Source organism: Hemiscyllium ocellatum, chromosome 5 (genome assembly GCF_020745735.1).
Source record: "Hemiscyllium ocellatum isolate sHemOce1 chromosome 5, sHemOce1.pat.X.cur, whole genome shotgun sequence".
Lineage (NCBI taxonomy): Eukaryota > Metazoa > Chordata > Chondrichthyes > Orectolobiformes > Hemiscylliidae > Hemiscyllium > Hemiscyllium ocellatum.
This window is the reverse complement of record NC_083405.1, coordinates 103,255,688-103,282,396: the sequence shown is the minus strand read 5'-3', so window position 1 is coordinate 103,282,396 and position 26,709 is coordinate 103,255,688. Positions and strand designations below refer to the sequence as shown.

At 39.6% G+C, this 26,709-nt stretch overlaps 1 protein-coding gene across 7 annotated transcripts in view; it reads right to left on the bottom strand.

The window, feature by feature from the left end:
- LOC132815808 (zinc finger E-box-binding homeobox 1-like) overlaps window positions 1–26,709 on the bottom strand; it is a 193,334-nt gene that overhangs the window by 45,554 nt on the left and 121,071 nt on the right. For 5 of the 7 annotated variants that reach the window (XM_060825056.1, XM_060825057.1, XM_060825060.1 and 2 more), the window contains 3 exons: window positions 14,093–14,155; window positions 9,526–9,711; window positions 406–608 (listed from right to left, as the gene is read on the bottom strand). In XM_060825056.1, coding sequence (XP_060681039.1) covers window positions 406–608; window positions 9,526–9,711; window positions 14,093–14,155 — 452 coding nt within the window. The remainder of the gene's footprint in view (window positions 1–405; window positions 609–9,525; window positions 9,712–14,092; window positions 14,156–26,709) is intronic. The other 2 variants (XM_060825058.1, XM_060825062.1) reach the window with 1 other exon arrangement.

Genomic DNA, 26,709 nt, shown 5'->3' with positions numbered 1-26,709 from the left:
CTGAAGGTTTTAAAAGGCATAGAAGCCAATGTACTTCAATGAGCTCTGGGGTGAAAGGTGAACAGAATTTTTTGCAAGTTAGGATCTGAGCAGAATTTTGGATGAGCTTATATTTATAGAAGGTGAAAAGATGGGAAACCAAACAGCAAAGTGTATGAATGTCAAGTCTGGATGTAACACAAGAATTGAAGGAATTTCAGAAGATGGTGGGCTGAGACAAATGTGAATTTTGGAAAAAGAAAATCCCACAGCAAAATGAAACATATCCATATTTCAAAGTTACGGTAGTTAACATGCCTTACCAATCAACGGGGTTCAATAAAACAAGCTTGGTACAGATAAATAATCAATAACACTTGCTAATATGACTTGTACATGTATACTTAATTGCCACTTTCAAATTACCTGATCTCGTCCTGACTTATGTGAAGCCATGTGACGATCCAGTTGTGTCCTGTAGGCAAAAGTGTAGCTGCAAATGGAGCAGCTGAAGTTGTCTTCATTTTTTTCATGCCGATATTTAATGTGCTCTTTAAGAGAAGTCAAGCGCTTGTAGCCTCTATCACAATATGGGCAGGTAAGTAGCTGAGCAAAAGCATCTGGTGTTCCTAAAAACATAAAATAATACCCATGTAAATCCTCAATTCTAATATATTTCTAAGATAGAACTGGCTACTGTAGGCTTTGGTCTAACATTATGGTTCCAAAGTAATGGAAACTGCATTAAAGGTAATCAAATTAACACAACTGTTCTCAGGGTAATAATAGATATTAAACATAAAATACATAGATTGGATCAAATACTTACAAATAAATCACATACAAACATGGATGGTACCAAACTTTTCTTCCTTCTTTCCTAGTTAAAATAAATGTTAACTACATTTTAGCTTGTAGATACTGCAAAAATATATATTACAGCTTGTGGGGCATCTAAAGGTTAAAAACTAAAATGCTCATGGTACTATTTTGATCCAGCTAAGTGAAGGTCCTTTTCCCTCTGCAATAGAAACCAATTTCAGAACATTGCAGGAAATATGTCGCAACCTTTAAAAGGGGCAACACAGCTTTTTCTGAATGATCATATAGAATGAGAGTATATTGAAAAGTAAGACATTCTGTTAAAACCTTTTGTCATGCATTGACCAAGTTATTTGCAAGGAGTAATCAGGGATGTACAGCATGGAAACAGACCCTTCTGTCCAACTCATCCACACCGACCAGACATCCCAACCCCATCTAGTCCCACCTGCCAGCACCTTGCCCATATCCGCCCAAACCCTTCCTATTCATATACCCTCCAAATGCATTTTAAAATGTTGCAGTTGTACTAACCTCCAGCACTTCCTTTGGCAGTTCATTCCACGCATGTATCCCCCTTTGCGTGAAAAGGTTGCCCCATAAGTCTCTTTTATATCTTCCCCCTCTCATCCCAAACCTATGCCCTCTAGTTCTGGACTGCCCCACCCCTGGGAAGAGACTTTGTCTATTTATCCTATCCATGCCCCTCATGACTTTGTAAACCTCTATAAAGGTCACCCCTCAGCCTCCGATGATAGAAAAACAACCCTAATCTATTTCAGTCTCTCCCTATAGCTCAAATCCTCCAACCCTGGTAACATCCTTGTACATCTTTTCTGAACCCTGTCAAATTTCACAACATCTTTTCGATAGGAAGGAGACCACAAGTGCAAGCAATATTCCAACAATGACCTAACCAATGTCCTGTACAACTGCAACATGACCTCCCAACTCCTGTACTCAATACTCTGACCAACAAAAGAAAGCATACCAAATGCCTTCTTCACTATCCTATCTACCTGCAACTCCACTTTCAAGGAGCTATGAACCCTCACTCCAAGGTCTCTTTGTTCAGCAACACTCCCTAGGACCCTACCAATAAGTGATTAAGTCCTGCTAAGATTTGCCTTCCCAAAATCTTGGATCACAATATCCCCAAATAAAAGGGCAACAACACTTCACACAGCATGAATATTGATTGGCAAGTGAGCTCTGATTGGTTTTTCCACAACACCACTTCCACGTATCAGTATTTTGTCTTCTCATACAGTATAACAAGTTGGTTTCACAAAGCTCCACCTTCACGTACAACATGCCTGAAGGTAAAAATCACAGAACACCAGGGTATAGTCCAACAGATTTAATTGGAAGCTCTACCTTTTGGAGCGCTGCTCCTTCATCAGGTGACTTGAAGGAGCAGTGCTCTGAAAGCCAGTGTTTCCAAATAAATCTGTTGGATTATAACCTGGTGCTGTGTGATATTCAACTTTGTACACCCCAGTCCAATGCGGCTCCTCCAAATCAAAACATGCCTGAAGCAGCAGTCAAAGGCATGGCCCTAAAAAGAGTTCCATGTAAAAAAAACCAAGACACAAGGGCCAGATAAAACACTGGAAGGAGAATTACAGCCTCTACGTCTGCAAAGTGCTAAAGGAGGTCCACCCAAAATTCAGCGATTCCTCCTCTGCCACGAGTGTCATCAATTCATTCGTCAATGACATTTTCAAGTAAAGTGCATACAAGGCCTTCCGCCTCATCCACTACTGCAAGCGGCAGACCATCTGCTCCTGGGAGGTCCAGTCTGCTTCCTGTTGCCAAGGAAGCTGGCCAAGCACGCGGCAGTCATCAAATACTCCAGCTGAAAACGGAAGTAAAAATTTGGTTTCCTTTACTTTGGTAACTCTTTCTAATGTCCTGATGAGCACAAAATGAAGCTGTTACCATTTCTGCAATACAGAAGCATGGCATTTACATTCTATTAAGTAGCTACAATATTTATGCAGTTTCCTTGTACACAGAGTTCAACATATATGAAATATTATTTACAAACAAAGTTTACTTTTCCTGTTACAATGCTTCTAAAGCCCTTTTTCTAGTTGCTAATTAATCATCTGCAGCATTGGTCATGAGGTCTGCTGCACATTTTGTAATCTTTACTGTGGTTCCATTCTAATCTTGAGAAAAATTGATTTTGTCAATTTATTAGTGATAGGGATAGAGGAAATAAGGATATGATTGAGCTGTTCAGATTTTTGGTTCTCAAATGGATTTCTATCAAAGGCTATATTTAGAAGAACTGTATTCTTAAACTATACAGATCAGAAAGTTAAGATGTGATGCATTCACAACATCAGAATACAGCAATGTGGCACTTTGAATGCAAGGGCTTCAGATACCACGTGCCAATACTTTAATTCAGTGGATGAACTGCTCATTAATCTGTAGAAAAGAAATAGCTCCATCTTTTTGAACTTTACTTAGAGGCACCAAATGCATTTTTCTCTATGTAAGTTAATTAATATCTCCCAACATAAAACATATTACTTTGGATAAGCATTTTTCTTTGCTCAGTTTTGAGCATCTATTCTCAATTGCTTGTTGATCATTTTTCTAGAAATGCTACAAATGTTCCAGCACCTGAGACGTACTATACTCGAGGAGTGCCAGCTGCGTGGATGGTAGGAAGGTCAATTAAAGGAGGCCAGTGCTGACCAGTCAAAAAAAAGAGAATATCAAAAAAAAAAGAACCCTAAAGAGTAAACGCGTTCAGACTTTTTTAGGCAGAAGGCAGCAAAGATGTAAAAGCTGCTGAACAGAAAACGAGCACGCGCACCAGCGCGATTCATGTAGCCTGGAATGTTTGGGTTCAGGAGCCCTAACAATCCCAACATGCTGGCTCTGCCATTGTGGACAACTTTTGATGAAGCTCATTATCCAACGGCTGCACAGAGGTTTATCATCGTATGAAATTGTTCAAGGGGACTGTCCAGTTACTACTCTTATTTACCCTTTAACTGTGTCTGTCTGACTGGGGAGCCTATGTTCAAAGACTGGGTTTAAATCATAGACATTAATTTAATTACATTACTTAATTTTGCTCTGCTACAATTATAGTATTAATAAATTGTTAATTCCTTTTTAAACTATATATTTGGTATCTAATATCAGTTATTCCTAAAATTTGATCATGAATAATTGGGTAATTTTAAAGGGCCATTGAATTTTTAATTTCATTGTGTTGGAATATCTAGCATTAGCAAGTTTAACTTGACCTGACCTTTCCCTTTGTGTAACAACTTTTTTTCACATTGTACCGTTAGGATATCGCTACAAAAAATGTCAAGGTACTATTTTTTAAAAATATAGTTTTTTTTTTTTACAAGCTATGTAGTACACTCATTGAACATGAACTGTATCAACAAATTGTCTCCAAAGATGGAAATAAACAGAGGCAGAGAAATGTAGTAATGATGAGAAGGAGTGGTGACTAAAGAAAGATTGAGAATAAAAGTTTTGAAAAGGCTTTTGAAAAAGAGGTGGTATTGTCACTGGATAAATAACCCAGAGACTCAGGCAATGCTCTGGGGATGTGTATACGAATTCCACCACAGCATGTGGTTAAATTTGAATTCAATTAATAAATAACTTGAACTAAAAGCTAGTCAAATGGCAATCACAAGATCATTGCCCATTATCATAAAACCCATCTGGTTCACTAATATTATAGAAAAGAAAATCTCCAACTCTCACGGCCGGGGCTATAAGGGTCTCACAATCCACAGCAATATGGGTGAATCTTATAACAAAGTCTAACCAAAGGAATTAAACAGAACAGATTGCTCAACATCAACCAAGGCACCAAAAACAATGATGACGCATACAGTCCCACCATCCCTGCAAAATCCTCCTAACATTGAAGGGCTTATAATCAAGATCGGAAGAGAAGTCCCACAGCCTATTTAAGCAATAGCCTAACATGATTTTGTGAAAATGACTACTTCGCAGACACCATCTCCAGTCCTCGGTTTGCCTTGTCCTACTGACAGGTCAGGCCACCAGAGTTGAAGGCCCAACTGTGTACAGTTGGGAGGGTATTGCTCTGGGGATTCTTAGCATCAACTCAAAATCCCATGGAGCCGCATGGCATTAGATTAATCATGGGAAAGCATTCCTCCAGATTGCCATGTGCCAACCCCCATCACATTTTCATCGCCTGATGAATTAATACTCCTCCATGTCTGTGACGAAGCTGTCAGTTGAGAAAAAGGTTGTTTTGTCCTTGGCTTTTTTCAAGGTAGGCAGTAAAGACAGAGTGCTGAAAAGTCCCAGAAGAAGGCTATTTTAACAATGGAAGGGGAGTGGCCAGTTCTTCCATGTCAAGTTTTTTCCCTAGTTTGGTTTAGTTGTAACAGTCACAAGATGTGAGAGTCCAGGGCATTTGCAAGCTTCAGTAAAGAATTCCTCTGACTTCCTTCTGAAATCTCTCTATGGAAGTTGTTCCTTCCTGCTTGTAAGAATGTTTTGAATTTATCTTTTTGCCAAGGGGTGTGTTTATGGGATGTTACTGGATTGGAACAGTTAATTGGTTTAATTGCTATATCAGGTCAGTTTAGTTTTCCAGTAATTAAGTTGTTCTAAATTCAGTTTCCTTTTGATAGTGTTTCAATTGTAGTGTTTAAATAAATTCTGTTTATCTTAAAGCCAAATGCTCTGACCACCTGGAATATCCACTGCACAACTGCCTTCAAAAGTAGTAGTAGTTAGGGTCGAGGCTTAAAATATTTTGAGGTGGCCTGGCCTGGTCCATAACATGTCACGCAGAGAAATAAAAATAGGACAGTGAGAAAAGGGTGAGCTTCTGGCCTCGTGGTATTATCACTAGACAACTAATCCAGAGGCCCTAGGTTCAAATCCTGCCATGGCGGAGGGAGGAAAGAAGGAAGGAAAAAAGGAAAAGAAAGAGAAAAATGGAGAAAAAGAAAATGGAGAGACAACAAGAAAGAGACAGAGAAATGCAGAAAAAAAATGGGACAGGAGAAAAAAAATGAAAGCAGACAAAGGAATTGTTGACAGCAAGCCAGGAGAGAAGTAAATGTTGAATGGGTAAACGTTAGGTTAACTTTGGTGGTGGGTAAATTATTAAGACGTAAACGAGAGAGAGCGAGAGAGCGAGATCGAGAGCGAGAGAGAGAGATCGGATAAACCGTCACTTAGAAAAGACCAGTCAAGGAGAGTCAGCATGACTTGATTAAGACCACAAGACATAGAGAGTGTAGAAATCAGGCCATTCAGCCCATTAAGTCCACTCTGCCATTTAGTCATGGTTGATGGGCATTTCAACTCCACTTACCCGCAAACTCCCCATATCCCTTAATTCCTTGCGAGATCAAGTATTTATCAATCTCTGCCTTGAAGACATTTAACATCCCGGCCTCCACTGTGCTCCGTAGCAATGAATTCCAGCCCACCCGCTCTCTGGCTGAAGAAACGTCTCCTCATTTCTGTTCTACATTGACCTCTGCTAATACAAAGGCTGTGCCCACAGGTCCTAGTCTCCTCACCTAATGGAAACAAATTGCCAGCGTCCACCCTTTCTAAGCCATGCATTATCTTGCAAGTTTATATTAGATCTCCCCTCAACCTTCTAAACTCTAAATGAATACAATTCCAGGATCCTCAGCTGTTCATTGTACGTTAGGCCTACCATTCCTGGGATCACCAGTGTGAATCTCCGCTGGACACGCTCCAGTGCCAGTATGTTCTTTCTGAGGTGTGGGGCCCAAAACTTGGACACAGTATTCTAAATGGAGCCTAACGAGAGCTTTGTAAAGTCTCAGAAGCACACTGCTGCTTTTATATTCCAACCCTCTTGAAATAAATGACAACATTACATTCGCTTTTTAATCATGGACTCAACCTGCAAGTTAACCTTGAAAGAATCCTGGACTAGCACTCCCAGATCCCTTTATACTTCAGCTTTCTGAATTTTCTCACCGTTTAGAAAATAGTGCAGGCCTGTATTCTTTTTTCCCCTCAAAGTGCAACACCACACATTTGCTCACATTGAATTTCATCAGCCATTTCTTGGACCACTCTCCTAAACTGTCTAAATCTTTATGCAGCCTCCCCACCTCCTTAGTACTACCCTGCCTGTCAATCTAACTTCGCCAGAATGTCCCCAGTCTCTTCATCCAGATCAAGTGAACAGCTGCGGCCCTAATACTGAAGCTTACGGGACACCACATGTCACCAGCTGCCATTCCAAAAAGGAACCTCTTAGCCCAACTCTTTGCCTTCTGACAGACAGCCAATCTTCAAACCATGCCAGTAGCTCACCAATACCATGGGCCCTCACCTTACTCAACAGCATCCCATGAGGCACTTTATCAAAGGCCTTTTGGAAGTCTAGTGAGAGGACATCCACTGGTTACCCTGGTCTAACCTACTTGTTACCTCTTCAAATAACTCTAACTGGTTTGTCAGGTACACCCTCCCCTTACTAAATCTACGCTGATTTTGTCTAATCCAACTCTGCACTTCCAAGAATTTAGAAATTTCATCCTTAACAATGGATTCTAGAATTTTACCAACAACAGAGGTTAGGCTAATCGGCTTATAGTTTTCTATCTTTTGTCTTGATCCTTTCTTGAATAAAGGGGTTCCAACAATGATTTTCCAATCATCTGGAAACTTTCCCAACTCCAGGGACGTTTGCAAGATCACAACCAACGCCTCCGTTATTTCCTCAGCCACCTCCCTCAGAACTCTTGGATGTAGCCCATCGGGGCCAGGAGATTTAGGACCTTTTAGATTATCTACACTTTCCCCTTTTGTAATCGCTCCCATACTCAGCTCTGCCCCCCAATTCTCCTTAATTGTTGGGATATTACCCATGTCTTCCACTGAAGACTGACACAAAAAGTACTTATTAAGTTTTTCAGCTATTTCTTTATCTCCCATCACTAGCCTTCCTGCATCAATCTGGAGCAGTCCAATGTCTACTTTTGCCTCCCATTTGTTTCTCATGTATTGAAAGAAAATTTTACTATCATTTCCAATATTACTGGCCAGCCTACATACATATTTGATCCTCTCCTTCCTTATTTCTCTCTTTGTTATCCTCTATTTGTTATCCTCTATTTGTTTTTGTAGTCTTCCCAATCTTTGATTTCCCAGTGCTCTAGGCCACTTTATAGGCTCTCTTTTCCTTTGATACATTTCCTGACTTCTTTTTTCAGCTATGATGTCGAATCCGCTTCACCCCCCCCCACAATAAAATCATTGGGACATCTGCGGACAACACAAAAAAATGGCCATACATGGAATACTGCGTGCAGTTTAAGTCACCACATTACAGGAAGGACTAATGAATCTGGACAGTGCGCAGAGGATTTATTGGAATGTTGCCAGAGCTGGAGAATTGTAGCTATGAGGAAAGATTGGAGAGGTTAGGGTTGTTTGCTGTGGAACAGAGAAGGCTGAGGGGTGACATTATTGAGGAATACAATATTGAGTGAGGGAGAGAGAGAGAATAGACAGTAGGAACTGGTTTCTTTTGACAGAGAGTTCAAAAACCAGAGAGAGATCAATGAATGAAGCTAAGAATTAGAATCCCTACAGTGTGGAAATAGGCCCTTCGGCCCAACACCTATCCTCCGAAGAATAATCACCCAGGTCCATTCCCCCACCCTATATTTACCCCTGACTAATAACCTACATGGCCAATTCATCTAACCTGCACAGCTTTGGACTTTGGGAGGAAACCAGAGCATCCGGAGCAAACCCACGTAGACACAGGGAGAACGTGCAAACTCCACACAGCCCGAAACTGGATTCGAACCTGGGTCCCTGCCGCTGTGAGGCAGCAGTGCTAACCACTGAGTTGTCGTGTGGCCCAGTTGAAGGAGAATTAGAAGGGATGTGAGGAAAGGGATAATGGATGTCTGGAATTCGTTGTCTGAGTTGGTGATGGAGCATAGACTCTAAACTCTTAAAACTTACTTGGATGTGCACCTTAAATGCTGTAAACTGCAGGGCTATGGGCTATGTGCAGCAAGTTGGGTTTTGAAAGGGCATCTGGGTCACCATGATTAAGATGGACTCAATGGTCCCCTTCTGTGGTCTATCGCTTATATGGTTCTATGGCTACTAACAGGAGCTAAGAATAGTTGAAAATGGGTTGACTATGCTGGGAGCAACCCACACAGAGCAGGAGCTGGGGTGGTCTCAGGCCTGCTGCAGTACTCCAGTTAAGCTGGAGGAACAATACCTCACAGCCCTGAGGACTTAACATTGTCAAACTCAAAGTCAAAGCAGGAACACCTTCCTCCACTGTCATTACCCACACTGACAACCCCAAGTCAAAGCTGGAGTAAAGAGCTGAACACTAGAGATGAAGTGAGGGCAATTGCATTTGACATCGATACAGCATTTTACCTCATGTGACTTCAAAAAGCCCTGAAAAAAAAAGATATTCAATGGGAATTAAGGGAACACTTTCCAAAGTTTAAGAGTCATACCATTCACAAAGGAAAATGGTTGTTGCTGTTTGAAGTCACAACAGTGTTCATTCAGTACAAGATCTGGATATTTGATTTCACTGGAGTGCATCATCTTAGCATGCAGTTAAAAATAAACAATAAATCTTGCCTTTAGAAAGTATTCGAAATAACCTCATGTTTTAGAATCAATCCTTTAAATGCATTTTTTAAAAAATGAAATTACCATTTTCTTCTTGTCCACAAGCCTCAGGTGTACCTCGTCTATGCTGCTCTTCTGGTGCTTCAGGGAAAATGACAGCAGTGTCTCCTTGCTGAAGGTATTCTTGAACGTTTGGATCATGTTCATTGTTCTGTTCATCTCCTGCAGTTGAATTGTGAAAGCAGTTCTCTCCATCGGAATCACAGCCTTCTTCATGAAATATCAAAATATATTCGCTGTTATTGAAAAGCACATTCCCAAAACAAATAAAACCTAAACATTACTGAACCCATGCATATGCTTCAAAAGCATACTTAATAAACCTAATTATAGTCTACATTTAGCAGACACAATTGGTAAAATAGCCTATTTGTATACCATCAATTGTTATGTTTTTTTTTAAATTACCAGAAGTTGGTTTTAAACAGTAAATGTCGAAACATTTAGTTGAGTGTTCTTGCTTTGAAGAGATTCTAACTTCAAACTGCATTCACGATTTTAATCATATTAACTTTTATGATAGTTCAGTGGAACCTGGAATGTTGTAATGCTGAAGATGTCATCTCATGACTAAATTATAAATTTGGGTCTCAACAGAATATGTTCTGTTGGGTATTGAAGAGCTCATGGAACCACATAAATGAATTGGGTATGTTCCGGATGTCTCAATTTTTTTTTAAGAACCTTGTTGACTATTTAAATGCATATTATTTCTGTTCAAAAGTACGACTGCCATATATATGGAAGCAATACAATGCATATCAAAGTTTACAAATCAGTTACAGAGACAGTATGGGCTGTGGTCAAATTTTAAACAGTATTCCTGCAACACTATTTTTGCCAGAAATTGACTAATTAATTTTGGAGTTTTAGATTCATGTTCTTCACAGTAAGGATTTGGAATTGAGCTATATTCAAATGTTGTGTGTCTGACAATGTTCATTTAAGAAAAAAAACATAAGCCACAGGATACAGTGAGAATGTACAATTATTGAAGCAGTCAGCTTATTGAATGTTGCAGTTTACTGCTTATTTCAAACTGATATCAGGGTTAATTAAATCATCCCTGACCTATTAAACCAGGACTTACTTTATTAATTTTGAGACCAGCAAATGACGCTTTATTTAAACCTGAAACCGGGGCGGAGGAAGTGAAAGGTAGCTCCAGACAGTTACAGGAGAATTATGCGCCATTGAAACGTTAATGCTTGGCCAGTGGAAAATGATTTTTGTGCAAGACTATTATTGAATAAATACACAAAGTGAAACTAATTATAACACTTTCTCAGCACCCAAAAGACAAAATGAAAACATTAGTATATTTTGCAGAGTTGAAGTAGAAATCAAATCCAAGGATAACTAAAAACACTAATTTATGACATAAGCATGTGAATAAATAATCATACAGGTTTTACCATTCACTTCCTAACTTGGGCTCAGAGACGTAAAGGTGATAGGAAATGTTCCTACAGGAGACAGAAAATGGACAGCAAGGTCCTCAACACAACTGTAAGAGCAACAAAAACTCTCCTATTCAAATTCAGTTACTTTCTTTCCTCCCTCTTATGGGATGCTTAGAAATTGTGTTTTAATCAAACTTAATTTATTCTGCTAATTCTGAAACAGTGTGGCAAGATTACAGATTAGATATTCAATGGCATCCAACTGTTCTCGAAAAGCTCAACTGACTGCCCACTAAAGAGAAAATAAATTCAAATATTTAAGATGCAGAAAGTTGCTGAATAAGCAACATTAATAATGTTAGGTAATGTTAGGTATGGAATTGCAGAATAAGTAGTAAGCTACAATATTGCTAGTGTGAAGCCACCACAATTTTAATTCCAGAGCATCATTTTAATATGACTGAATGCTGCATTCCTGATCACAATACGAAAATGGACAATGTATTCATTTTCTGTGGACTGTATTTAAAAGCTTCTTTAAGGTGACAATGACATGCTGAAATTAAGGCCAGATTTCCATGTTATTCTGTTGGAAGATCATTAGGAAACAGATCCAAAAGATTCCTGCTAGGATTTCTAATGCCTCAAAGGAAACTGAAACCGTTTTTTTTCCTATAGTCTGCATGAAAATCCTCAGGGCCACCATCCATTTAAATAAAAGGTAGTGACATATTCAGGATTTCGCTTTAGATCAAGAACAACTTTAATAAGCTCTCAAATGCAGCAAGGCTCTATCACACTCTACCTGACCGGATAACTTCAACCCATTCCATGCTAATCTCATTCACTCCTCTGTTTAACCATATCCTTCCACGAACAAGGGCACTCTAATTGTCCTTGCTGACACCATCTCTTCTTATTTAACTTCTTTTATGCACAACATACTAACAAACTCGCCATACATATTACCACCATCAAAATCTCCAACAACTCCAGTCATTTCTTTACTACAAGAGAAATGTGTGTTTTTAAATTCATCACCTCCTCATTTTAATTCTTTTACAACCTTCAGCATCAAATACATAAAGTTATATAAGCCTCACACATCTCCACTGATCTAGTGAATAAATTCCTTCTGCAGGCAGAGAACCAGGACAAATGAATAAGTTCATAGTATCTCCCTCATTCTGGCAGAGTCATGATTAATGAAGATAAATAATATAAGAGTATTTCCAAGGAGGATGCCTTTGTCTCACATATCTACACATTCAACAAAAAACGTGCAGCAAACTTCACTACTTCAAAATATACTCTCATAAATGATGCCTGCTGATGTCCAATTTTCCATGACCATTCTAGCTTTTGGGAAATAAATCTTTTTTATCTCTTACATATTGGAATGTTTTGCATTTTTATAGTAGCTGCGTCTACACTGCCAGCCTGTTATTATGATACAACTTATCTGAACAAACAAACATTGAAAAACATTCAGGATGAAGGGAATGGTGAAGAATGTATTTGAAGAACATTAGATCTACTAGAGTGGAGAATTGCTTAGCGATGAACTCATGGTTCACATCTCTTCCTGCATGATATCCACCAGTCTTCCACATCCAATGAAGACTGCTGATGCAGCATCTCTTTCAAATACAGCTTTCTCTGTATGGTAATTGTACAGATGCAGCCAACTAATATGACACTGAAGATCTACTATGGACATTTATCATCAAGAGCACTTAGACTGATCTAAATAGGTGAAGTTCTGCTTCTGTAAAGCAAATAAGTGCTTAATAATTATCCTTCTGGTTCCATGATCTGAAGTATACATTCACTGAGTTGCATTGGGTCCTCATGAGTCATGTGTGCAATTGGAGGTTCCTCAACACTTGGAAATGATTCTGTCAGGTGTGTGGAAGGGTGGGATGGCTCAATATTATCAGATAAGAACCCATCAGCTACCCGAGTACCATGCAAAAAGCATGCAATCCACGTTACATAATAGGTCCATATTAATTTAATTTGCGAATGATGCTGGTTAGAATTTTGGTGCTCTGACATTAATACGTCCAATCAATTACTTCCAAGACATGAAGGAAACTCTACATAATGTATATCTCAAAGTTCTTTCATGCCTCCAATTGGAGTTGATGAAAGGTGATTATTAGTCCTGGTAAACAAGATTCTAGTGAATGACTGCGTAATAACGTAGTGTATTGCAAACTGAGAGATGTCCTTGGAAGCAGAGTGTAGGGAACCAGGAGGTAAGGAAGTTAAAGGGTTGTGGTGGCCCTCTTCATCAGCAGGTGCTGCACTGATTTTTTTTCAATAGCAAGCTTGAAGAAGTGTATCCTCAAAGATGTGACTCAGATAGAAAGGGGTTACTTCCAGGTCCAGTAGGAAACAAAGTTGAAGCAAGAGTAGGCCATCTGGAAATTGAGCACCAGCCCCCAGCATTCAAAACTTATCATAAAACAAAAAATAACTGCGGATGGTGAAAGTTAAACAAAAACAGAAATTGTATGCGTGGGAAGAAAGTGAAGTTAACTGCCTCCTCACTTAGCTATTGGATCCAACTTAACAGTTTCGCTGGAATCAACAACCTGAATATCAAAAATCGGTCATCCACCCAGATTGCATACTGGGAAGGGTCAGGAACAGGATAGGATTTGCCAAGACTGGTCAGACTGGAGACCAAAGACAATCAGCATTTAGAGAAACAGTGGCATTGGAGCCCTAAGGCAAAAGGCTCTCTTTTGCTTAAGGTGGGTTTTTTCAGGGGAATGTGCACGTGAAGAGAGGGGAAGGAGGTGGTGTTCAGCTCACCATGCTCAGTTTGACGAAGGTCCAACATTCCATTAGACATCCTGATTACCTGCTGCACCTTTGTGCTAGATTTCTGGATTTTTTGCACAAGTGCAGCCTTTGCATTGCAGTTTTCTGTACTTTTTTTTCCCAGTTAAATACTGTTCTTTTGTTTTCCAAAATAAAGTTAATATTTTCCCATATTATATTCCATTTGTAAACTTTTGCCTATTTGACTAATCGATCAGTAACTAAATTGTTTGCATCCCTCCCATAGCCTGACTTTCCACTGTTGTCGTCTGCGCATTTGGCCACAGTACATTAATTTCCTTTCTCCAACTCATTAATATATCTTTTAAACAATTGTATAAAAATGTAGTCTGTACCTGTGCAACCATCACTGCGTGTCTGAGCTTCAGGCCCCAGGTTGTCTGCATTTTCTTTCCTTCCTAAAACACAAAGTGATTGGTGTCAAACCCCAAAACAAATGGTGATGAATACAGCTCAATTAATTGAAGAAGTGCATCTTTCTCTGTTCTGATGAACATGCAATGACAAAATCAGCTTCCTGGGTCTTGTCGTCAAAACTCATGTCTACTCCACTTTGTTGCATTAGGTTTTAACAGAACAGAACATTCTAAGTAGTAGTCATCAAGCCATAGTGACTTCAGTTCTGGTACCATAGTGAAGCACTAACATAACATGGCAACAGAGTTTAGAAATTAAAATCCCACACTGCTATAATTAAATGAAGTATGGAAAAATTACACGTTATTCTGGAATAAGGGATAAGAACAGCTTTGCAAAATCGTATTGTATTATCCACTGCTCATCCAGTTTGCAATCAGTTTACATGTAAAGTGCTTGAAAACTGGTTTAGTTTATGTAAACTATTTATTTTACAGAAATACTAATGACAAAAAAAATCAGTGAACTAGATTGAATTTTCCTAATCTTTAAGCTTTTCTAGATGTTAACACACTTCTGTTGCAAGGCACTTGAAATAAATACAGCCGCAAAACATTTCAACACAGCAGCTGAAGTAAAAGTGTGCAGAAATATGTAGCAGTCTTGTGATCTTCATACCATTAGATTACGATGACAGTGACATAACCTGGAAACCCGCTTCCTATGACGCAGGCCCATGTGAAACCATTTCACTGCAGCTGCTTCCTTTCTTTTTATGTTTTTAAGGTGAAAGTCTGAAAAGGTAGCACTTGACTTCAATTGAAAGAAAATATTTAGTAAGACTTGCTATATATATGATTTGGAGATGCCGGTGTTGGACTGGGGTGTACAAAATTAAAAATCACACAACATCAGGTTATAGTCCAACATCTTAGATATCACCTGATGAAGGAGCAGCACTCCAAAAACTAGTGTGCTTCCAATTAAACCTGTTGGACTATAACCTGGTGTTGTGTGATTTTTAACTTGCTCTATATAAGCATCCTACTTTTTAAACTGAACTCTTATTTATCCTAATTAATAAGTTATTTTAAAAATCCATTTTCAGGATTTTATTGCATTTGATGCACTTAGTGGCAAGTAGGGACTTTATTGAATTCCTGCAGTCTGTCTCCTTTAGCTTGATATATAAGTGGTTTGCAGTCACATACAGTCTGGAGGACAATCTAGTTTAGAGTAATTAGACAGTTTCACTGATAAATCTTACTGATGCATAGCTTTTAGTTCCACAACTTTTAAATTCAAGTTTTCGGAAACCATGATGGGGTTGAATTCACATTCTCCAAATTTTGAATTCTAGTCTTTGAAATCACAAGTCCAATGTTACAACTATCTCAGCATTGATTCAACTGCATTAAAGTTAATTGAAAATAAAAAAGATAGAAGGTGCAGAGACTTTCCATTATACTGGAACATGAATCAAAATGCAAGTTACCTTCAAATCCATGGTAACATTTCAGAATAGATTATGACTTTCAAATATTTTTTTTTGTTCCATACACTTTGCAAAGTTATAGTTAACAGTCATTTCTCGAACTGCCAAAAATATAAGTACTTAGAATTTCTGAAGACACAGCGGTGGTAATATTTTCTGTGCCAACAGAACTGAAATGCAAGTGAAATGGCATGCAAGTGCCTTTTGTGCCTCCCACAAAGTTTCCACATGAGTCATTAAAAGTAACGCTTTTTCGTTGGTGTATGAACCATATCCATGCCAGTAACAAGAATTACTCAACCACTGTTATAGGAAGAAACAGAGAGTGCCTATTATGGAAGAATGGCATGAAAATGTTTCAATTAATTGGCAGACTGCAATAAACAAATAGCGACTTATAAAATGCTATACTGCAACATACTTTTAAGTTAATGTTTTACCAGTAGTTAAAAGCCCTCATGCCTATCACCTTTCATTTAATACTATAAAGATGACATCCTTCGTGGCAAACAGCACCTTCCACAGCATTGAGGCATGACTCAACTGGCAGTCTTGCACAGAATTTTGACCAAAGAGTACATGCTATCATTGAAGGGCAGATCTTGTTATTTAGGAGGGATTACAAAAGCTGCATTTTAATCAATTCCATTAAAAGCAAAACCTATGCCAGAAAAAGTAGCAGTTGAGTTATCTATGCTATTTCTTCTGTTGTCAAACTTTCCCCTTTAGATGGAATAATAGCACACTTATTCTTTGCCTATCAAGGGTAATGCAGATATAACTACTGGTACAAAACATAGTTGCAGGAATAAGCATTAAGCTTACACTTTGCCAGGTAGTACTCCTGTAACGATCTACACATCCTATTTTCTATTACCTGAAGCCATCAGGTCCAATTTCATGAGACATGAGGCCTTAAACAGGATTTAAATCTACATTTGGTAGACAACCCAAAATTTTAAAAACTTGGGAATTGCATAAATTACTATCTACAGGGATGCACTATAGTCAAAAGTTACACAAGGAATATGAAAACCTCTTGCATTTGTATCATGCCTTAAATATAATGAAACATTCAAAAGTCTGCAGATAAGGATTATAGAACAAAACACGACACAGATAATGTTTTACAGGAATGAGGAGAATTCTAGGGAAAGGATTTGAGACTTGAGGACCTAGACAATTAGAGACACGGCCACTATGGCAGAGCTATTAGAATAGGAAATGCATAAGTATGCAGAATTAAAGGGGTACAGATATTACAGACTTGAGATGATGTCAAGTGATTGCAGGGATTTGGAGAGGCAAGGCCACAAAGGAATTTTAAAAAGAGAATTTTAAAATCAAAATGTTACTTGACCAATATAGGTCAGTAAGCAAAGAAGTGATTCAGGAATAGGACTTGTTACAAGTTAAGACATCAGCAGCTGAGTTTTAGACTACCTCAGCTTCAGGGTAGAACATGGGAAACCAACCTGGAGTGTGATATAACAGTTATTAGTCCAGATGTAACAAAAACACAATGGCTAGTGCAGATGAGGTGAAGTAGAGATGAAATCAAGCCTAGGAGGTGGAAACAGGCAGTCTTAGAGAGGTGAGAACATTATCTCAGGGTCAAATGTGGCACCATGGGTGTGAACAGACTGGCTTAATCTCATACTATTGCTAGAGACAAGGATGGAATCTGTAGCCAGGGATGGGAGTTTGAAGCAAGGATTCAAAACAATGGCTTCAATCTTAGCAATATTCAAAAGAGGAAATTTTGCTCATCCAGTACCAGATGTCAAATAAGTAGTCTGAGAAAGTAACTGAATAATAGGAATGGCTAAGGACTGATCCTTGGGGATAGTAGAATCAAATTGTCCCTCAATCTGACATGGTTCGTCACTTTCACGAGAGTTCTCCAAATTGCAAGATAGCTGAAAGATTACAGAATCTGCTCCATATATTTCAAAATGGACTAAATACTTAAACAAAAAAACTTCAGTTAAATCCAAAAAAAATTAAATAATTTACTTGGTTTCCTCCCCACTTGTCTCATGAATGATTCAGCTCCTTTCTGAAGTATGATTCCACAGATGCTAGTTAGCCACCAGTTTCCTGGTCCATTCGATTTTATTCTCAAATGATCCCTCATTGCAAATATTTATCATTATTCATGTTTTGTTGGCAATAGCTGAACTATTTCAGGGAAGCAGAGTAAAAATTGGGTGGAAAATGTTCCAGATTCTTACAAGTATTCCCATCATCACTGAATTCAACAAAATGGGTTCAAGGACTGCTGTATGGATCAAATACTTAAGAATAAAGACCAACAGCCATGCATACATTTCTCAAATTTCAACATCAGTTTTACATGGAGAGTAAAAGGATAATCAGCAAATAGAGGAAAGCTTGGGCATGATCTATAGCTATCATTACAATCAAGTCTGAAAGGACAAAAATCCCTATCTTTTTACACCTTGAGTTTGTACAAGTTCTTTTGGAAATTTTTAAACAGATCTGTTTTTTTTCCCACAATTCAACATGTACTTGGCATGCAATAAAGTTATAAAGCAACTAATCCGGCAGACTTCAAAGTTCATTTAAACTCATTCAAGATAAAGGGAAAACTTTAAGATAGATGAAAAAAAATCAGTCCCAAACTTTGCTACATACTTGAGCATGCAACCAAATAGAACAAGGTACATGGGTGAGACAAGGTGGATTGAAAAGAAAATTACAATTCTTTTCAAAATGTAGTTGTGCAATACAGATAGCCACATTTTGAAAGATCATAGTTCTCAGTTGGTTTTCTATCAGAGCTGATCACTGCTGACTTGGACAACTTAGAAAGAGCTGTTACACTCTGTCAGTTCTTCACCTTGATGTTACTGTTTTCTGTAGCAAAAACCACAAGCTTATAATTATGGCCTCTCACAGAGCACAGATTTAACAGGTCCAACTTGGCTATTGGCCTACAATGGGGAAAATCCATTTTTGACAGAGTTTGATGATCTAGTCAGACTTCCCATTATTCTTTGATATAGATGGGTCTTTCAATCCTCCTCTTCATACAACAAGTTTTCATTGAAGTCTTCATTTCCACAAACCTGTAATCAAGAAGTGTCAGTCCCCCAGAAACATTGACGGTCTCATTATCAGCAAAACATTCCAGATGAAGAATTTTAATGTTCAGATAATTATCCTTGGACACCCATTTCAGGGTATGAGAAATAGTTTCAGCCACGTTATTTTGACATTGCTTTTAAGTCCCCATTGAACTTGGCTACTTTCCAATTACTTCATCTCAAACCAAATTCCAAGGCTTTATAGTTAGCTGATGAAATTTAAACATTAATAAATAGTTTGTAGTTCACATCAGCTTGGCACTAATAATTATCAAAATACACTGCATACAAAATTATAAATGTGATTAGATTACTTAGTGTGGAAACAGGCCCTTCGGCCCAACAAGTCCACACCGACCCTCCGAAGAGCAACTCACCCAGACCCATGCCCCGACATTTACCCCTTCACCTAACACTACGGGCAATTTAGCATGACCAATTCACCTAACCTGCACATTTTTGAACTGTGGGAGGAAACCGGAGCACCCAGAGGAAACCCACGCAGACACAGGGAGAATGTGCAAACTCCACACAGACAGTTGCCCGAGGCGGGAATTGAACCCGGGTCTCTAGCGCTGTGAGGCAGCAGTGCTAACCACTGTGCCACCGTGCCGCCCCAAGCTTACGTTTCAATGTACCAAGCTTTTTAAGCTAAATATTTAAATAAATTTATGCACTGATGGAAATGCATGGTGAATTGAGGGTATGCATTATGTAATATTACAAGGCAATAATCATTTTAAATTACACCTTTTTCATACACAATTTAACTAGTCATGTGATCATCTATGGAAGTCAGTGGAGACTTTGGTTATTTTTCAGTGTGGATACGCAATTTCAATTGTACTTATTTTGGAATTCTGGAAAAGTCACATTAAATTCACTTTGTTCACGGTTTCATCCTCGACAAATGTTATCAGATCAATTTAGTTTTTATTTCTGAAACAAAAGGAGAGTTTTAGCTTTTCCAGCATCTCTACTAACTTTCTTTTATTTTGCTTCGTTTAAAATTTATTTTCAAGAAAGGAGCAAAAATATTAGAAGACACTTCAGAATGTAGCATGAAGTAATATTGGGCAGGGTTAATATTGTTTAATAATATTGGAAGGAGGGTCTATGATGGAAGTGTAGTAAGGACAGTTGGCTAGAGTATTGACAATCAATTTTGCATTGTAAGGATGCAAAATATATTTCAGTTCCTGAAGTATTAGAATAGCCTTTAGGGAATGCCCAAGGAGTCAGACAGCATTCGCTGGTGGTAGAATACTGACTTTTAAGGATCAGTGTTGGGGAGCTGATAAGTCAGAACAGTGTGAGGGAGGAATAGTGTGGAATCACTTAAGAAATTAAAGTCATGTACTCGATAAGGTTTATGAAATTAAGAGTGATAGGAAAAGGGCCTTCTTTTTTTGGGAACAAATTCTCTTTCTCCAAACATATTAGAAACCTTAATTTGCATGCATTGTGCCAACTCTTGCCATTTATATGTTCCTACATCCATATTTACAAGGTAATTATCTATATAAATATGCAATCATAAATTTTAAAATGGTCATAATTAGGAGTCACTGCTGTGTCTGTGTTGGCTGTCTGAAGGAAGAATTCACCCAGTGTGATTCCCTTGCATTCTTCTTGTAGTAAAAAATGAGGTCTGCAGATGCTGGAGATCACAGCTGCAAATGTGTTGCTGGTCAAAGCACAGCAGGTTAGGCAGCATCTCAGGAATAGAGAATTCGACGTTTCGAGCATAAGCCCTTCATCAGGAATAAGAGAGAGAGAGCCAAGCCGGCTGAGATAAAAGGTAGGGAGGAGGGACTAGGGGGAGGGGCGATGGAGGTGGGATAGGTGGAAGGAGGTCAAGGTGAGGGTGATAGGCCGGAGTGGGGTGGGGGCGGAGAGGTCAGGAAGAGGATTGCAGGTTAGGAGGGCGGTGCTGAGTTGAGGGAACCGACTGAGACAAGGTGGGGGGAGGGGAAATGAGGAAGCTGGAGAAATCTGAATTCATACCTTGTGGTTGGAGGGTTCCCAGGCGGAAGATGAGGCGCTCCTCCTCCAGCCGTCGTGTAGTTGTGTTCTGCCGGTGGAGGAGTCCAAGGACCTGCATGTCCTCGGTGGAGTGGGAGGGGGAGTTAAAGTGTTGAGCCACGGGGTGATTGGGTTGGTTGGTTCGGGCGGCCCAGAGGTGTTCTCTGAAGCGTTCCGCAAGTAAGCGGCCTGTCTCACCAATATAGAGGAGGCCACATCGGGTGCAGCGGATGCAATAGATGATGTGTGTGGAGGTACAGGTGAACTTGTGGCGGATATGGAAGGATCCCTTGGGGCCTTGGAGGGAAGTGAGTGTGGAGGTGTGGGCGCAAGTTTTACATTTCCTGCGGTTGCAGGGGAAGGTGCCGGGGGTGGAGGTTGGGTTGGTGGGGGGTGTGGATCTGACAAGGGAGTCACGAAGGGAGTGGTCCTTGCGGAACGCTGATAGGGGAGGGGAGGGAAATATATCCTTGGTGGTGGGGTCCGTTTGGAGGTGGCGGAAATGGCGGCGGATGATACGTTGTATGCGCAGGTTGGTGGGGTGGTAGGTGAGAACCAGTGGGGTTCTGTCTTGGTGGCGGTTGGAGGAGCGGGGCTCAAGGGCGGAGGAGCGGGAAGTGGAGGAGATGCGGTGGAGGGCATCGTCGATCACGTCTGGGGGGAATCTGCGGTCCTTGAAGAAGGAGGCCATCTGGGTTGTGCGGTGTTGGAATTGGTCCTCCTGGGAGCAGATGCGGCGGAGACGAAGGAATTGGGAATATGGGATGGCGTTTTTACAGGGGGCAGGGTGGGAGGAGGTGTAGTCCAGGTAACTGTGGGAGTCAGTCGGTTTATAATAGATGTCTGTGTTGAGTCGGTCGCCCGAGATAGAAATGGAAAGGTCTAGGAAGGGGAGGGAGGAGTCTGAGACAGTCCAGGTGAATTTCAGGTCGGGATGGAAGGTGTTAGTAAAGTTGATGAACTGTTCAACCTCCTCGTGGGAGCACGAGGCAGCGCCGATACAGTCATCGATGTAGCGGAGGAAAAGGTGGGGGGTGGTGCCAGTGTAGTTGCGGAAGATGGTAGCCTTGTACATTCTTCCCTTTCAAATCCTCTTAAATTCCTCACCTGACCTGATTTCCATCACACTTTCAGGTAATGCATTCCAGATCCTAACCACTTGGTGCTTGAAATCAATTTCTGTTCAAGTCACCATTATTTCTGCCAATTACCTTAAATCAGTTCCCTCTAGTTCTCGATTCTTTCACTAACAGCAACAGAATTGCCTCATTTGCTGTGTCCAAATCCCTCAGGATTTTGAATAGCTCTATTAGATCACTTTTCAGCCTTGTCTTCTCCAAGGATATTCCCATGGATGTACTGCAATCTATCAATGAAAGTCCCTCATCCTGGAAACCATTTCAGTGTACCTTTTCTACAGTCTCTCCTTTCACATCACGAATTTTATGCCCAGACCTATCCTGCCACTTTTTAAGATTATGCCCATTTACATCACCCGTCAAAATTGTAACCTTGAGTTTATAATGTCTTTCCACATTCTTTCTCCCAAAACAAATCACATCTCACACACTCTGCATTGAAGTTAATTAGCCATTTGTAAGTCTGCCCTACTAATCTCTGTCCATATCCTTTTCAGTACTGCACCAACTACTTGATAGTTCACAATACCTGAAAGTTTTGTGCAATGTGCAAGATTAATATAAATCAGCAGAGGTCGTAACACCGCCCAATGGATACTCCATTATAAACACTACTTCACTCCAAATAAAAAGTACAGTCCAGGATTGCTTACTCTTTGGTTCCTCAAAGTATTGGTCCAGAAAATCATCCCACAGACACTACATGAATTCCTCCTTGAGGAGTGCAGTTACAACTCTGATTTGCCCAATATATATGCAAATTAAAAGCATCCATAATTATAGATGTTACTTTATTGCATGCATTTCTAATTTCAAATTACCCTAACACATCAATGCACAATGTCACTAACTACCTTTTTGCCTCCTGGTGTTTCTTAGCTAAATCTATACGGATTCCACATCGTCAGAGCTAATGTATGCTTCCTCACTTCTGTGTTCATCTTCTCTTTCACCTGCAATGCAACTCCACCATCTTTTTATTTCAGTCTGTTCTTCCCAAATGTGGAATACCCCTGGATGTTCAGTTCCCATCCTGGTCGCCCTGTAGCCATGTCTCCAAAGTCTCAACTATCACACCTGTTTTGATCTATATACCATTAATTCATGGAAACTTATTGCGAATGTTCCTTGCATCAAGGCACAAAGCCTTAAGACTAATCTTTTTAGCATAACTTGTGGTTTTCCCATTATTTTCCTTGACGGCCCTGTTTGATCCTAGCACTCTATTTCACTACCACGTTTCTTATTCCCATCTGTCTTTTCCATATCTTGTTATTCAGTCCAATCTATAGCCATGCTACTCTGCCTATCAGTCTGTTGCACCATACTTCATGAAATGGATGTCTATGTACACCACATCAATAGCACTGCACTCATCAACCCTCTGTAATCTGATCAGAGACACCAAGTTAGGTAAGCATGGTTTAGGAAAATCTGAGCATTGGAAATAGGAACACAAATAGGCTATTCAGCCCCTGAACTGAATTACTGCCATGGCATTTGAGCCTGTTCCATCATTCAGCTAGATTATAGCTGATATTCAACCTCAACATCAATTTCCACTGCCATCAATGACCAAGCTTCCAGAAACCTGGTGTAAAGAATTTCAAAGATTTACCATCCTCCGAAGAAATATCTCATCTCAGTCCTATTTGGCCTATTTCTTGTTCAGAGTCTGATTCAAAAGCCCTTTCCCCCAAGCAGGGAAATCATCTGTCCTATTACTACCTTCTGGAGCCCTGTGACAATTTTGCATGGTTCAAGAAATCATTGATTACTGTATATACTCATGTAAAAATCAACATTTTTAGACTATTTAGTAAGGTTACATTATGGGGTCGACTATGACATAAATACTACTTTTGAGGGGCTGAAATTTATGAGAGTCCAAAATACTATCTTCTAAGCATATGCCCAATTGATCTCAAAACAAAGAGAAAAAAAAAACAATCAAATTATGGTAATTACCTGATAAAGACAGTAGAAAAATAAAATTAGTATTATTCTGTCCGGAACTTACCTTTGAGCAGTGATGACAACATTGGTGCAGCTGAGGACCAGAACCGAGTGGGTCGGCCAAATAAAAAATGATTTTAATGTTCATTTGACAACAGACTTAAGAAATCCGTAGTCTAATGTTGCTGTTGTGTTTCAATGTACAATTCACACCAAGAGAAGAAAAATTCATTTCCTCACCATAACATTATCTACTCATGACTCACAAATGTTGATCTGTTATCTGTGAGGAATTAGGGTCAACTTTTACACAAGATACATGGAAAATTTCAGATATTTTGGCCAAAAAATAAGTGGTCAACTTTTACATGAGACCAACCTTTACTCGAGTATTCTTCTAAACTGTAGAGATTAGAGGCCCAGCCTACTCCACCTCTCCATACAAAACACCTCACCATTACAGAGATCACTCTGGTGAATCCTTGTTGCACTCCAGGTATTGCAAGTCTGTCTTTCCCAAAGGAAGGCCAAAACTGTACATAATCTTGCTAAATCTCATTCCATATAAATTATAGCAAGTCGTCTTTAATTCTTAATAAAGCGGTCTTGGAATAAAGGTCAACACACAACTTGCCTTGCTAATTGCTTACTACATCTGCATGTTAGCATTCAGTGACTTTATGAAAAACAACACCCAGGTTGCTTTTAACAATAGCTTCATAAATCAGGATTCAAGAAATTTCAGGTTTTCGTAACAAAATAGATGAGAGTCATTTGATAGTCCAATGCTAAAATGGTTATTAGCATTATTCTTCAATGTCTAACACTAGATGCAATTCTGCAATTAGACATTTGTTGGACAATCCGGCATGCACAAGGCATTACGTAGATAACGAAGTTGTGTACTGAATGCTACACATATATATCCTAAAAAAAGTTCTTTGTTAAGAGAAAGAACATGTACATGCACTGTGCTCATTTCAACTCAATCAAGTAGGTGATAGTTATTCATTGGTTTATTTTTTAGGACAGTAGTCTGGCCAGCAGCAACCTGCCTGGTTTTAAATTTAAACAATGTTTGGTAGTTATTGGCAATAATGGACTCATTCTCCATTGCAATGCCCCTACCAGAGTCTACTCATAAACCAACCAGCATTCTCCTCTCATGCATTATTAATGTTGACTTTCCCTTTGAATTGCCATTTTTGCCAATTGTCCTAGTGAGATCCAGGCAAAAAACTTTGACAAAATGTGTCTTTCCTCAGTAATATGAAGTTGATAACTGTGCATTTATATGTTAACGTCAACTCCCAGTCTACTTCAGGTATACTGATCAGCCATTTCGCCCATCATGGCTAATGTACTAATCCTGAATTCCAGTTTCTGGACTTAAACCCGTAACCTTCTATTCCCTCACCCTGAATATGTAGAACAATACAGCCTGAACAGCACTTTGTTGTGTTCAACAGATTCACAACCCACAGAGGAAATTCCTTTACTGTATTTTATTCACTTGTGGAGAGCGAGTACTGCTTGCTGGCGACCATTAATCGCCTGTCCCGAGGGGTTGGTGGCGACGACGAGTAGCCCTCTTGAACCTCTGGAGTTCACATGCTGTAGGTTGAGCCACAATGCCATGAGAGGGGGAATTCCAGGACTTTGACCCAGAAACAGTGAAGGAACAAATATATTTCAAAGTCAGGATAGTGAGTGACTTGGAGGGGGACTTGTAGGTGGTGACGTTCCCATGTATCTATTGCCTCTGTTCCAGATACAAGTAGTTGCATTGTTGGTCAAGGACAATATTATGGTGGCAGAAATGACATCTGAGAACTCGTCTATTGAAGTATTATGGGCTGAGGTTAAAAACAGGAAAGGAGAGGAGAGAAGTCACCTTGTTTGGAGTTTTCTATAGGCCTCCAAATAATTAGAGATGTAGAAGAAATGAAAGCAAAGATAATTCTGGATAGGATCAAGAGCAACAGGGAAGTTGCAATAGGGAACTTTCCAAATATTGACTGGGAATAGTATAGTTAGAGTTCTTTAAGTAGATCAATTTTTGTCCAATGTGTGCTGAATGGTTTTCTGACAGTATGTAGACAAGCCAACAAGGGGTGAGGGCCATTGGACTTGGTACTGGGAAATGAACCTGGCCAGATGTTAGATTTGGAGGTAGGTGAGAAATTTGGTGATAGTGACCACAATTCGTTTATGTTTACTTTAGTGATAGAAAGGTATAGGTATAAAGCAGGGCAAGAGTTGTTGCTGGGAGAATGGTAATGATGATAGGACTAGGCAAGATTTAGGATGGAGAAGGAAATTGCAGGGGATGGGCACAATTGCAATGTGCAGCTTATTCAAGGAACAGCTACTGCGTGTCCTAAGTATGTACCTGTCAGGCAGGCAGGAAATGGTTGAGCTAGGGAGCGTGGTTTACTAACAAAGTTGAATCTCTTGTCAAGAAAGGTGGCGACAATTATTAGGATAAGACGTGAAGGCTCAGTTAGGGCACTTGAGAGTGACAAGTTAGCTAGGAAAGACCTAAAGAGAGCGCTAAGAAGAGCCACGAGGGGACATGAGAAGTTATTGGCGAGTAAGATCAAGGAAAACCCTAAAACTTTCTATAGGTATATCAGGAATAAAAGAATGACTAAAGCAAGATTAGGGCCAGTCAAAGATAGTAGCAGGAAGTTGTGTGTGGAGTCCAAGGAGATGGGGAAGTACTAAATTAATATTTTTTTGTCAGTATTCATACTGGAAAAAGACAATGCTGCCGAGGAGAATACTGAGAATGCTAGACTAGGTGGGAATGACGTTTGCAAGGTGGTGGTATTAGCAAGTCTGGAAAATGTGAAAATAGCTAAGTTGCC